General features: G+C 44.3%; 1 protein-coding gene across 5 annotated transcripts in view; it reads left to right on the forward strand.

Moving 5' to 3' along the window:
• The window catches only part of DOK7 (docking protein 7), a 108472-nt gene that overhangs the window by 12474 nt on the left and 81286 nt on the right, over window positions 1–14712 (forward strand). For all 5 annotated transcript variants that reach the window (XM_074992406.1, XM_074992407.1, XM_074992408.1 and 2 more), the window contains one exon: window positions 2110–2310. In XM_074992406.1, coding sequence (XP_074848507.1) covers window positions 2110–2310 — 201 coding nt within the window. The remainder of the gene's footprint in view (window positions 1–2109; window positions 2311–14712) is intronic.

Consider the following 14712-nt stretch of genomic DNA (forward strand, 5'->3'; position numbering starts at 1 on the left):
AATGAATTATTTTGTTAGTCTTTAAAGTGCTACATGATGGCTTTTTTGTTTTGTGAAGATACAGACTAACATGGCTACCTCTCTGTGACTATTTTGGCAGTGGGGTATTAAGATTTATATCTTGGTGCATTTTAGGGGTAAATTCTAGAACTCTGGCTGGAGATCTTTGATTTATGCAGCCATTGGAGCTGGCAATCATTCACTGCTCCATTCTTCATTTAGATAGTGGTGGAACAGAACTGCTGAGCTCATAGTCTGATAGTCTAAAAATTAGGGCAATTTACAAAGCTCCATCCCATACAACCAGAGGTAACCTCTGATGGATGTGCAGGTTGATGCTAGACTGACCAAGGAACATCCTACAATCTGTCATTTTTTTTTAAACATTTTCAAATATATTGATTTCAGTTATGACACAGAATGCAAAGTGTACAGTGCCAACATTTTTTAATTACAAATATTTGCACTGGAAGAATAAACAAAACAAACAGTATTTTTCAGTTTGCCTTTTACAAGTACTGTAGTGCAATATTTTTCACTGTGAAAGTGCAGTTTACCCCGGGGTAGATTTTTGTTTTGGTTGCATAACTACACTCAAACCAAACCAAAATAATGTAAAATTTTTTGAGCGTACAAGTCCAGTTGGGGAGGGGAATCACATAGGTTTCCTCCAGAAGCGTCCTGCACAGGGAGCAGATGCAGTAGTGAGATAGGTGGTTTGCGAGAGAGTGTCAGGGTAGAGGTAGCATACAATGGATGGGAGGTCATGGAAGGAGCGAGGTAGAGGAAGGGTTATTGATTGGATACAGCAATAACAACAGTAATCAGCGCCTTTTTTCCATAGATCCCCATGTGCCTCACAAAAGTGAGTAAGCATCATTATCCCCATTTTACTGGTGGGGAAACCCAGGCACTGAGAGCAGGGATGATTTGCCAAAAGTGGCAGAGTGAGTCATTGAACGGCTGGTTGTAAAACGTAATCTGCTGCTTTGTCTACTGAAGCACGTGGGTAATACGAATTGAGCAGAGAGTCTTTGACTGTTGGGAGAATGGGACGGGGATGAGCGCCTGCTTAAAATGAACCCTTACCTAGTCCTAGGTGATTCCTCCTGCTCTGCTCTGTCAGCATGTAGTCCCGCCTTCAGCCTAGGAAACATCACACCGACTTAGAACAGCCAAAGAGAGGTCAAGGCTCAGTGGCTCCTTTCCGAACAGCAGGCCGGAGGCTGAGAGCAGGAATCGCCTTAGTAAGGTTTCCCCGCCCTAACAGTGTTCCCTGTGTGCTTCTGCATCTGCTTGAGAGAGATTCAAATGCTGCCCATCAGATTAGCAGAGTGCCCACCGCTAAGCTTTTTGTTTCTGCTGATGGTGCACATACGCACATGCCTTGGTGCAGACAAAAATTAATTCTTCACGTGAATGGAAAAATTGCGCACATGGATGGAAAAGATTAGAGGGAACATTGACCCACACCCTCCTCCTTCAGTAACCAATTCATTAACCAGTCGAGAGGCTGCTGAGGTAGGGAAGGGTTCATTATGAAGAAGGAGGGGGAAGAAAGGTGTGGGGAGATGCAAAGAGTTCACAAGTCCCTGTAATTGAGGTGTAGGGTGTGGCCAAAATGTGTGGCAGATTCTACTCTGTATTAGAATGTATTTGGTTAGGGATGAATGTATTTGTCCATGGGTATCGATGGTTAAGCATACAGCACATCATTTGGGGAAGGCAATAGGGGAAGGAAAGAGAACCACTGAGAAACATGTTGCCCTTTAAGGACATTTTGGAAAAAGCTTGTCTCTGATCTGTCATGTTGCTGAAGTATGGCTCGTGGCCTGAGTGCATTATTCCAAAAGCTGAATTGTCTTAATATCTGTGCAGCTCATCCATGTCTGCCATCACCTGGCTACTTGGGTGCTACCCAGAGCTATTAGAAGGGAAAAAAGTGCTCTGAGTTCCTCATGTGTTAATAGTAGATCCCAGTGACATAGTAGCCAGGGCTCAGTCTGCAGAGCACAGTTAAATAAACTGGTTTCTGTTACAAACATGCTTCCTTTGTTCTGTTTGCTACCATCATTCATTGGTTTATTTGTGTTTTTTTTGCCCCAATAGTTCACAGGTTTCATGTTTCAGTAGCACCTGGCACGAAGCTGGAGAGCGGGCCGGCTACTCTTCACTTCTGCAATGACATTCTAGTCCTTGTAAAAGACCTTCCACCCACCGTCATGGGCCAATGGAAGCTCTCGGATCTGCGCCGATATGGAGCGGTCCCGAATGGGTTCATTTTTGAAGGGGGTACCAGGTGCGGCTACTGTAAGTACAAATGGAAACTGTCTTCACTTTAAAGTTCTCGTTTTTAAAAATCTCTTTGCAGATAAATAAATAACCATTCTGGCTAGTATGCAAGGTGGGGACCTAATCCTGATGCTCTTTCTTGTGTTAGTAGTCTCATTGACTTCTGTAGAACTATTCCTGTGAGCAAGAAGAAGAAGGACTCAGCTGTGTTATTTCAGACAGGAATAATGTTGGTGTGATGGATACTGCATGAATATTGCTGGATGCCTTTCTGGAAGGTATATGTCAGTCAAACATAGCGTTTTACTCTCAGTACAAGAATAACTGTAAGATTCTATGGCCTATGCTCCACAGATTGTCAGATTAGATGATCTAATGCAGGAGTCTGCAACCTGCGGCCGCATGCGAATCTTAAAGGGCTTCTTTGTGGCTCCCAACACTGTAACTGCAAAGTCAAAAACAACAACAAAACCACCCCCAAAAAGGCCCTCCTGATTATTTTCGATAAACAGTGTATATGCAAAAGCCCCAAAATGAACAATTCATATCTAAATAGAAAACAATGTGATCTCAAAACATTGGATAATTCCTGCTAGCATGCTCAAGGGAGAGAGAAAAGGTTCAGGAGTGAAAGTCAGGAAGACAGGAGTACAAACACACACGTAAAGTGTGAGAAAATAAAATGTAAAAAGTTTGTGAATGTCCTGTGGTAGACATGTATCGCAATACAAATCATTGTGTGCATCCTCTTCTTAAAATAGGGGTTGCAAGAAGTATGGTTTGACGTTATTTATTGAGTACCGTCTCGTATTCACATGCACTGCTGCCCTTGAATTACTGAGTTTTTTACCAAATTGTAAAAAATGGTCCGGTACAGTAATCCCTCCAAATGCATGATTTCAAGTTGAGCTTAACTTGCATTAAGTCCCCCTGGCTCCATCTCGAACCGCGCCTGCCCCCCCATGCACAGCCCTGGTTCACCCCCCTGCCCCCCCATGCGTGGCGCTGGCTCACCCATCCCCCACCCCATGTGCACAGTACCGGCTCACCCCCTGCAGCCCCAGTTCAGCAGCTTCTGCGTGTGGTTCTGGCTCTCCCTCTGTGTGGCTGCGGCTCAACTCCATCCCCTCACCCCCCCAGCAGCCCTAACTCACCCCAGGTTTAAACCCCCTGTTCCCCTCCAACGACCCCAACGCACTGCAAGATTATCCCTCCCCAACTGCCCCCCAGCCCCAGGATTTACCTTTTAAAAGGAGCTCCAGGTGCTTCTGCTGCTTCCCTGGCTGCAGAACATGCGTTCCACTGGGGAAAAAAGTGACTCTCACTGACTTTAGTGAAATTCGAGGTGTGCGAGTGTATGTGGGAATGCAACCCTTGCACAACTCAAGAGACTACTGTATTTAAACTTTAGTTTTTATCATCGTTATTGAGCTCCAGCCATGCTGGAATCCAAACCACAAGTGTTCTTGGATTACAGACACTTGGATTAAGGAAGTTCAAGTGTATTATCTTTTGTATTTTGGTAGTGGACTAATAGGATAGTGTGATATTTTAGTTTAGTAAAGTAAGTGATGATACCAACACTTGGTTCCAGTGGCGGATTAATACACAGGCCCCTGCCATAGCAGTTGATCAGAATTTCATGAGTCACTCTAATATAATTTCCAGGATGCCAAATAGTCCTTTAGCATCACATTAAAAAAAAAATATTTGGGAACTGTGCTTGTCAGTTATGTGTATATCCATTTTCACTTTCAGATCATGAAGTCAGGGAGCCAGCTACTTGAGTTGCATGTGGAAAAAAAACTTTGTACACAAACAAGGCTTGTGTCCCTAAATATGCGTATGGTGCACAACAGGAATAATTTCAGTCTGTTTTCAAAGATTTGACCCTTAGGTGAAAATGCTAAATGTATTTAGATTTTGAAAGGAGCAGTCTGTTATGTTGGGTTTTCTGCACACACATCTAAACTGACTGAAAAGACCTTTAGGTGCAGCTGCTGGTTCCTGACAATTTGTACAGAGTACCAAGTTTTGAGCTGGTGAAATCTGAAACAGCTGCAGTATTTAGCTCCTCATCACTACACTGTAAGGAATTATAATGGAAATACCAAGCAACTTTTAAATAAATTTAGTAACAGATTAGTAGATTAAATCAGGTATTAATGTGTATTGCCTTATGCTCTTCAAAGGAGAGAGTGTATCATATCACTGTTTGAACTGAGTACTGCAGTCACTTAGCACTGATGGCGGTCTTGCAGATAAGAAGTGCTGTGGTTTGTACTAAGTAAATAGTATGAAAGCACTCTGGTGCTTTGGTCTCAATCTTTCCTCTGCCTTCAAGCAGATGCCTGGGCAGAAGACATTCTTTTTCCCTTTCTTAGCCACAGGGGCTTTAAATGCTGTCTTGATAACAGTTTCGCGCTCCTGGGGAGTTGACAATTGGAACACATTGGCTTCAGAGTGAATTTTTATGCAGATTTCACTGGGTAAAAACCCAGCATTTTCCTGCAACTTTTCAAAAGCAAAAAGGCACTTTTCGTATCTTACTGGCCAATAGAAAATTAACATGGAGCCTAGGACTTCAATGCCCACGAGAAGCAGACCTGAACGTTTCTTTCTGGTGCTTGTCCCCTCCCTTTTCCTCGGATTGTTTAGTAACACTAGATGTCTACCTGAAATTTAAATTGTTTAAGAAGTCTATTGATTTGAAACAAAAAGCAGTCAAGTAGCACTTTAAAGACTAGCAAAATAGTTTATTAGGTGAGCTTTCGTGGGACAGACTTCTTCTGAAGAAGTGGGTCTGTCCCACGAAAGCTCACCTAATAAACTATTTTGCTAGTCTTTAAAGTGCTACTTGACTGCTTTTTGTTTTGATAGTGTATAGACTAGCACGGCTTCGTCTCTGTTTCTATTGATTTGGTGATTTGTTTAGTTGAGCAGAGGAGAATGTTATTACCATGGGTGTAAAGCAGAGAGATTTACTGCTACTTAGTGTGCACATGAAGCGAGTGGCTGGATACAATTCCATTTTTACTTTTCTTTCTTGACAGAAGAAAGATCAGGGCTAATTGAAGACCAAAATGAAACATGCTGATTTAGCTGCTGTCCTGTTCTGGGAGGATGTTTGTTCACTGGCTGCCTGACTGAGCCAAGACCTTTGGGAAATGCATGGTGAATTGGAGGAGTTGGCTGCTTTGGGGAAGGCATTTGTCCTGGTTTTTTCCCATCTGAACAGTAAATTTATGCCATGGTGCTGTTTACTATACGATTGAGCTATCTTGTTGTTCAACATGGCTACATGGGGACTAACAAGGTCATGGTTATATTGCCAGAGCACAGCTGGGGGACTGGATGGGAGGCAGGACTGACAGAATTGCTGGGCCCCTGGGCAAGATAGTGAGAGGAGGAGGGGGTAGCTCTTCACTCCTGGAAGGGATGGGGCCCTCAGGTGGAAGGGATGAGGCTGAGGGCAGCCAGACCTCAGTCTCACTTGGACCAGGCCTCTTGGGACTCTGGTGGTGATTTAAAGGGCCATGTCAGTTGCTCCATTTACCAAACCCCTTCACCCCCACCCATCACTGGTTGTGCGGGGACGGGGAGAAGTGGCGACAGAGTGCGAATTTGTGGATTCATGGTGCTGCAGAAGTGCTGGGAGGTAGGAGGAGTAATAGGAAGTGTGGGGCTCCAGTACCTCATTGTGCATTAGGTACGTGAGAGAGGGAGGTAGACAGGGGTCCTGAGGCTGCAGGTGTAACCCCAGTGGACCACATGTGGCCCATGGGCTGCAGGCTGCCCACCACTGGGATACACCATTTGCAATGCATGCACTCAGTCCCTTTTTCCTGTATTTTTTAAACTTGCAATACTTTCTTGCGTTGTGGAATGTATTCTCATTTTCATTGTCTTCCTGTTTTAATGTGTCACATCTTTATACCATTACTGATGAATCTCATTCTCACTACATACATATTTCAGTATGTTCAGACTCACATGCTTGGTGTGTGCCTGTTGGTTTATTGGGTGTTTTTTCTAGGCTCCTACATAGATTTATTTCAACAGGAAGCTTTGCATGTACACCCAGATTTTCATGTATTTCATGCAGTGTATTGAATTATTTAAGAGAACAAGTTTTTTTTTTAAAAAATATATTTGAATGATGCAAAAGTAGGGTGAAAATCATAAAAACTGAACAATCCTTTGTGTAAAATCTGGGAATTTTTTGGTAAATATCACTTTAAGTGGAAAATGAAGGGGCTTACACATAGTAAATACATTTTTAGTTTAACGATTGACATTGATATGTTTAGCTGCATGAGTGTCCTGGGACACACAAAGGGCCTGATTTTCCTCTCGCTTACACAGGGTAAATCAGGAGTACCACTGCTAAAGTTAGTATAAAAATTGCTCTACATGAGAAAAGAAATAGGCCTGTTTTCTCTGAGTGAGAGGGGCATTGTCATGAACTCAGGAAGATATGTTGTCTGTCTTGATATGGTGTATTTAAAGATCATTTTAATCAACATGGTTACGTCTGTGCAGGTGAAGTGCCTGACTTCTGGACGACCGTCAACTATTTATCAGTGTCTGGTGGTGTTGTGAATGTTGGTGTTGCTATGGCTCTGTAATCCGTGTTATAAAAAACACAAAGTATATATTATCCATAATGTAGTATGAGTTTTATAGATGTAACTGAATGTTCAGCATGTCATTTGATGCAGAGAGTATTCTGAGCAGTAACCATGTTTACTGAATATGTTGGAAAATAATCAGTGGGCATACTCAGAGACCAGGGGAAGAAGAAATCTGCAGACTTCAGTTTTATTTTTAAAAATAACATTTGCATATACATCTGCTTTTTTTGTGCTTTTGCTGCTCTGGGTGGAAAAGTGACACTGATCTATGATGAAGCATGTGCAGCTGATATTCGGCTTTTGAGTGCCCGCAATTCCCATTAAAAGATGTGCCACAGTCTGCAAGTCATAGACGTGCTATAAAGGAGCAAGAATTTGTGGACTCATTTGTTATAATTTAAAAAAAATCTGCGTTTATAAAAATGTTTCTTATTTCTATAAGCAGCGATTGGCAACATTTGAACCATGATCAAGAGGGAGAATCCCTAAAGCGAGGAGGTAAAAATGGGACCACTGTCCAGAAAAATTCTTCACAACAAATAGTGTACAAGTCATCCTCACTGGGAGTGTCTACACTGCAATTAACAACCTCAGGCATGTGGGATTTGGACTGGAGCCCAGGGGATTCCACGTGGGGAAGAATCAAGAGCTTTGGCTCCAGCCAGCGCCTGAATGTCTACACTGCAATTAAACAGTCCTTTGCTGCGAGTGCAATCAGCTAGCATGGGCCTGTGATGTAGACATTCCAGTGAGACCCTGGCTCAGGACAGCGCTTAAGTACATCCACATACACAAGAACATTTAAACATATGGTTAATTTTAAGTTTAAGTTAAGAATGTGCTCAAGTGCTGGCTCGAACCAGGATGCTTTTCTGAATCAGAACCTAAGGTGAATGTTAGTCTAATCAACTGTTGTAGGAAAAACAGTGTTACAGAAGAGACCATCCTCATGCATATATTTACTCCTCCATCTCCTGATCCCTTGTTTTTCTTTACTGACCTGTACTAGCAAAACTAAGCTAGTTAAGAAAGGTGGCCAGTTAAAGAGATGTACTGATTTTTTGGAACAAGAAATCTGGTTACAATAAGAGCAGGGCTCGATTAACTCTTCTGGAGGTCTGGGGATGTTAGATTTTTGGCCCCCCCCTAGGATTGAGGGTGGAGCCAAAAATGAGGGTTTCAATGTATGGGAGGGGACTGTGATTTGATACAGGAGAGTAGGTGCAGGAGTGGGTGAGGGCTACAGCTGGGGATGTCATTTGGGGTGCAGGTGAGGCTCCAGAGTGGCGCCAAGGGGTTTGGAGTGTGGGAGAGAATTCAGGATGGCAGGTTTGGGTGGGGGGAGTAGGGTCTGAGTGGGAGTTAGGGTGTAGGAGGGGGCTCACAGCTGGGGGTGTAGAATCTGGGAGGGTGTTAGGATATAGGAGAGAGTAGGGGCAGCCTAGCAAGGTTACCTGCAGGCACTGCCCTCTTCAGATCTGTTTGGCTGCAGTCCCTAACCAATGGCAGCTACGGGGGTGGTGCCTACAGGCTAGTGCATTCTGACTGGGGAGGAAGAGTGAGATTAGCTTGATCTAAAATTGCCGTACCTTCCCCACATCCTTAAGAGGCCATGAGCTGCTGTCTAGGGGTATGGAGCTGGTTGGTAGTGGGAGCAGATGTGTGTTGCATGATCTCACTGACATTATGGGGAAAGGGAAGTGGGTACTTCCTATCTCCTGCCCCAGAAGACCTTTAGCAAATGGGCCACAATGTGGGCCCCTTGAAAGCCTCCTGGTGCCCCATAAAGCTCAAGGGAGAGCAGAAGAAGCTTAACCAGAGGAGCCCCACATGGGGAGATCATAGGGCCTCTGCTTGAAGAAAATTGGTAAGGCGGGGATCACTGGGGCATAGGTTGTATGCAGTGGCTGAAGACTTTTCATGGAAATTCTGGTTTGTGCAAAGTCTTCATGTCAGCTTGCAGGTATTTTTCTACAACTAGCCCATGCAAACTCAGACTCTGAGGCTTCTTGGAAGTCTAGAGTATGTGAGATGGCTGATCATTCTGTTCTTAATCGACAGGTGTCCAGATCAGAGTCAGCTCTTATGAGAGCCCCAGTTGGCAGTTTCAAAAGACAGGAGAGAGCCTGACTGGTGAGCTGTCTCAGCTCTACAGGGGTCCTTCAAGGTGAGGATTAAGGCACATTGACACGAAAGTGTGCAGAAACTTGCATTCTGTGGACTTCAGTCTCCAGGACTGTCTACATTCAGGCCTGCTGACAGAATTGCCAGGCCCCTGGGCAAGATGGGGGGCACTCTACCCCTGGAAAGTTCAGGACTGTGGGGGGATTAGTTTCCTCCCAGTCAGCCATTCAGTGTTTCCCAGCTTATAACACCTGGGGCTCTGTCAGTGACTTAAAGTGCAGAGGGCTCTGTAGCTGGCAGCCAAGGGCCCCTTTAGATTTCTAGGCCCCAGGGCAGCTGCCCTTTTGCTCCCCCAGTGTTGGTAGTTCTGTATACGTGGCACCTTTGACATGTAGTAAACACACTGAAGACCTAGGAGCCGTTCTGCTTCACAAATAGACACACAGAGTTTTACTTGTTCTGGGGTTTCCGTGTACATCATTTGCTGGTGCTTACTATTCCATAGTATGATTACAGAACAATTTGTGTTTTTTTGCATTTAGAATTAAAAAAAAAAAACCCAACACTAAGCATAATTCTGTAACAGAGAGGTAGCTGTGTTAGTCTGTATCTTCGAGAACAACAAGAAGTTCTGTGGCACTTTATAGACTAACAGATACTTTGGAGCATAAGGTTTCGTGGGCAAAACACACTATTCAGTTCCACAACCAGTTTCCCTGTCATAATTTCTTTTTAACATTTGAGGACTGATTGTACAGTACCAAACAACCAACTGTTACTAGCGACAGGCTGGCTTAGTGTTTCAGTCTAGCATGATTGGTTGCAGGCTGCTTTTCACTAAGTCCCGTACCCGTGAAGAGAGAGCTCTTCAATCTAGTAAACAGCTGCATGGTATTACAGTGATGCATGCCACATATTCCTTAGCTTCCAAATGCTTGTGCAGTGAACTCTGTTCCAACACAACACAGAGACGTATCATTTCTAGTAGCAGAAAATTAGGAATTTAACACACCAGATGTATATGAATAGTAGTCACCTACCTATACATATTTTTAACATGGGAAACACACCAGAACGTCATTCATCCATCCTGTAGCTCATGAGCTACTGCTTTTCCTATTGTCAATCTAGCTTTAATTGTTAGAGCAAGAGAGAAAGATGGCTGTTGTCACTCCTACTGAAAGGAGGAGTCAAACAGTAGGATGAAAGGGGGCACATAAGATTAACGTTTCACATTTATTTTGCTGCAGAAGTCAACCTGTAGTTTTCTGTTTTTCTCTCACACAGTCCGAATTCATTGCTTTCACTTCCAGTAAAGTTGTAAGGCCATTTAGTAGGTGTGGTAGTGGAGCTTTCAGGAGCTCTGGTAGAAATGATTTTATTTTTAAGTTAAGTTTTATGTTGTTGAGTCCCAATTTTATGCAATTGGGTGGAAGTTCTCCTGCTTTTGGAAGCTCTCCATGTGATTAAAGCCCTGTTTACGTGACAGTGGAAGGGTATCTGGTGCATTGGTAGTAGGAACCTCCAGCAAAGCTTCTGATAACCTTGTGGGGGAGGAAGGGTAGGAAAAGGAGAACATTGTATACACACACACACACATTCATGCACAGCAGCCTGGCAGGGTGAGTGTGGAGTGATAGTGGACACTATGCTGGCCCATTAAATTTGTGTCCTCAGATTGTGAGCTTAGTTTTGTCTCCTACCTCTGTGCACACCTGTAGGCTTTTTACTGGGATTTTGTAAACTGACTGGTGCACTCTACATTTTAAAGTTCTTAGTATTGTTTTTGACCCGTTGGCCATGTGGAAAACCAGTACTCTGTACCACAGCTTGGTGTTTGCATTAGGATGAGAAATCAGTGTCAGGGAGTTAGGATAATCCTTGATCTTCTCATTTTAGGTAGAGAAATATGCACATAAGAGATGCTTCCCTGAACTCCAGTAGGAACTTAGACTTCTGCAGAAAGTCTTTTTGGACTTCAGCTCTGTGCCCAAGAAAGTATAGAAGTGTAGGACTGGATGGCTGTCTCTCTCATTTTGCTTTCTTTTAGGGTCACACTGATTCTGCTCACTCACACAGGTTGGAACTGATACCCAGCTCCTGCCTTTGGAATCTTAGCTTGTCTGTATACTGCCACAGAAGATTGACCCACTCAGGACTGATATTCCGGGGTTTTGTTTGTGCATGCATGAAACAGCGCTTTCTGGGGTCAAAGCTGACTCCTGAACTCCTCCTGAGCGGTGAGGAGTAAGGAAGTTCCCATCGACCTTCTTCGCTGTAAACAGCTGTAGCAGTTGACTGCTGATAAGTTGATTTTAGCTACGCAGTTGGCTTAACTAAAATTGCATATTAGCAGTCAATTATGTCTAGAGTAGACCTAGCCTAATTAGTGTCCCTAATAGCACCACACACTCCTCCTTCTGATGTGGGCACTTGTCCACTGGAAACTGGGCTAAAATCATCAAATAAACAACAGATGATCTGACCTGAGCTGGATTTAGACTGGCCCCTAGGGCTTATCTAAATTGTCAAGTTACTGCACTGTTAACTGTCTAGCTTGGTGTATGAAGAAACATCCTCCCTGACCCCTATGCAGCAATTTTCAGTGCTGTGTACCTAGTGGTGCAGCGCAATTAGCTGTTCCCCTCGTGGAGATGGTTTATGTCAGTGATGCCCAAACTTTTTGGCATCACACCCCTCTTTTGATTTCTGAGAGACCCTCACGCCCCCTCAGCTCTTCTTTACCATCATCCAGCTCCCCTTTTAATAAAAAATTCAATTAGTAATTTAAAATAAACACAAATATTTGATATAAAATGTTATTTAAAATTAAAAATAGGCACAAATAGTTTTTCTTGGCTCAAAAATTTAATAAAAATGTAATTTAACATCAGAAAAAAATGACTTTAATGTGAAGAATGATGCTACATTTTCTTAACAAGTTGGGAAGTCCGAGGTCTGAAAGATGGATGTGTGCAACACACATCATTTTTAACATCCAGTTGATGTCTTTGTTTCGTTTTTAATGTGACAAAATTTGAAAAGCTTTTTTCACAGAGGTACGTTGACAAAAATGAAAGAATGTTACGTAGCGCTTTTATCAGCTTTCAAGTACGTTGGGAAATATTTTATCCAAATTTCCTCCAGGTTTGAGTTTTCGAAACTCTCTCTTTTGCATATGAATCATATTTTAGTTCAAGTGCTTGTTCTTGCAATACTTCTGGCAATCTGTCGACGTCAACACTGAAGAGATTGCATACTAATTTATGAATGGGGTTGCCAGAAAAGTTGTCTGGAAAATAGCGGATAGCAGACCCCATGGAGCTGTGCCATGATGCCCCACACGCCAGCTGCTGGAGGCTTAATGCGCCCCCCCAGCTCTGGGGCCCCCTTACCCCCTGCCAGACCTTGACCCCTGCTGGGCTGATACAAGACCAGCCACTGGCTGTGAAGGCTGGTTCCACCCTCATGCTGGACATGGTCCTGGCCCCATGAGTGCCAGCTCAACCCCGAATGGGCTGCTGGCATGGCCCCAGACCTGCAGGCACAGCCTGGGCCCTGCAGTGACCAGCTGCAGCCCTGGCCAGGGTACCAGACACTGTGCTGGCCCCATCCCAGCCCGGAGGCCGACTATGGACTGGCCAGGCTAATGGCACAGCCCCCACCTTTTGGGTGCCTGGTGCAACACCAGCTAGCCAGCTGCCTGAGCCCCATGCCAGCTGTCAGAGCTGCCCACATCAGCCGTCCACCCACCCAAGTCCTGCACTGCCAGAGCTGCCCACCCGCCTGCCTGCCAGACGCTGGAGCCAGCTGCCCACCCGCCCAAGCCTCTTCCTTCCCACAAAGTCAGGCATCACCAGCCCTCTGCTCTTACTCCCTCTCCCTCCTTTTCCTCTGAGCCAGACTCTCCCAGCCCCCATCTAACCCCATCCTCCTCCTCCCTTCCCCCCACAACCCATACTCCTTTGCAGGAGGCAACTAGCTCCACTTGGGTCTTTGCCTGCTGTCTGCTTTTTATAGCAGCTGCACTGGGTGGCATGAAAAATGGCAGGGGCTGACAGCTGGAAACAAAGGCCAGCTTTTTCTTGGAGTCAGGAGAATGATGAGGGGTTTGGATCGCCTCCTTGCCCCCCCTGGAATTTCTTCACACGCCCCCCTCCCCCCCCAGAGGGGCACACCCCCCAGTTTGGGTAACCATGGTTTATATAGAGCTTTTGCTGTGACCAACATGTTGCCCTGGCTTTAAGCTTGGAATTGTCAACAAAGCTGTAGAAACGGGGCGTTCACTGAATTGCCAAGCCACTGGGCAAGGTGGGGGTGGTCCCAGTTCTGTGATCCTGGAAGGGGTGGGGCTTTGGACAGAAGGGACAGGGCAAGGGCAGTTAGCTCTCTGGGGCACCTGGTGCGCACCCTGCTGCCTCCCCCCCCCCGGCCTTCAGAACTGCCCACAGCATGACATACAGTGCTCTGGCAGCAATTTAAAGGCCCAAGTGCTGGCAGCAGCCAAAAGCCCTAGGACCTTTTGAACCTGTCGGCAGGCCTGCGTAGAAGTAAAGGGTTCTGTATAGTATCAGCAATCTCGGCTATCTAGCCTGCCAGAGGAGCCTGCTTATTTATTTATTTGTTTATGGTTCTCATTCTAAGTTTGCTGACTGCTAGTTTTAATGAATGAAAAGCAAATTACTAGACCAGAATGAAGGGGAAAGATCTGATGACAACTCATGGGATCACTTTACGTTCTATTAATAATAGGCTCACAATGCTGATACTAGTTATTTGGGTAGGCAGGAAAATGAGTCAATATTTCTTAGCTAACAATACTGTGCAGAAAAGTAACTTTTTGAGGAGTAAGTCCTGATCTGCTTGAAAATAATTGGCCTGATTCTGCTCTTAGTTATGTTGGACAAAATGTGGAGTAATGTCATTAATTTCAGTGGAGTTTCTTGGGCAATTCAGTAGCACCTCTGAAAACAGAATTTGGTCCAATAGAAGTTTTGTCATTATCTTCACTGGAGCCAGGATTCGACCATAATTGACCAAAAAAAAAAAAGTCCTATTTTCTAAATTTTTTTTAAATGAAAAACGTTGTTTCATTAACGTGACAAGTCTTCTGTGTATTTGACAATGAAATTGTAAACAGCAAGTACAGGGGCAGGCTGCAGCCTAAGTATCTGAATAGACCACACTGCAGCCTGCTCCTTAGTGGTTGACTCCAAACATGCTAATTTTCCTTTAGACTCTGCTCTTGAACCACCAGCAGATCATACTGTTGAGTGGCTACATGCTTTGCAGTTGCCTTTTATTGAGGTCAGTTTATGGGCCTGAAGAGAGGTGGACAGATATGTTTGTCAGTATTCACAGCTCCCCAGTCATCACAGTATCTAGATGTTGTAGTATATACCATCTTAAAAAACACCCCATAAACTATGGGAAAATTCATATCTGAACTTCAAGACTCCAGCCTGTCTGATTTCAAGGTCTTAATTAAAGCCTAATCTAGGGTTACCGTATTTGAATTTCAAAAAAGAGGACACCCCTGAGAGGGAGTGTATCCTTATCAGTATCTACCAACTCACACTATATTAATGTGTTTATAGTATATAAAGTTAATGAGTTGGTAGATACTGAGACAGATATACTCCCTCTCAGGGGTGTCCCCGGT

Source organism: Carettochelys insculpta, chromosome 4, assembly GCF_033958435.1.
Source record: "Carettochelys insculpta isolate YL-2023 chromosome 4, ASM3395843v1, whole genome shotgun sequence".
Taxonomy (NCBI): Eukaryota; Metazoa; Chordata; order Testudines; family Carettochelyidae; genus Carettochelys; species Carettochelys insculpta.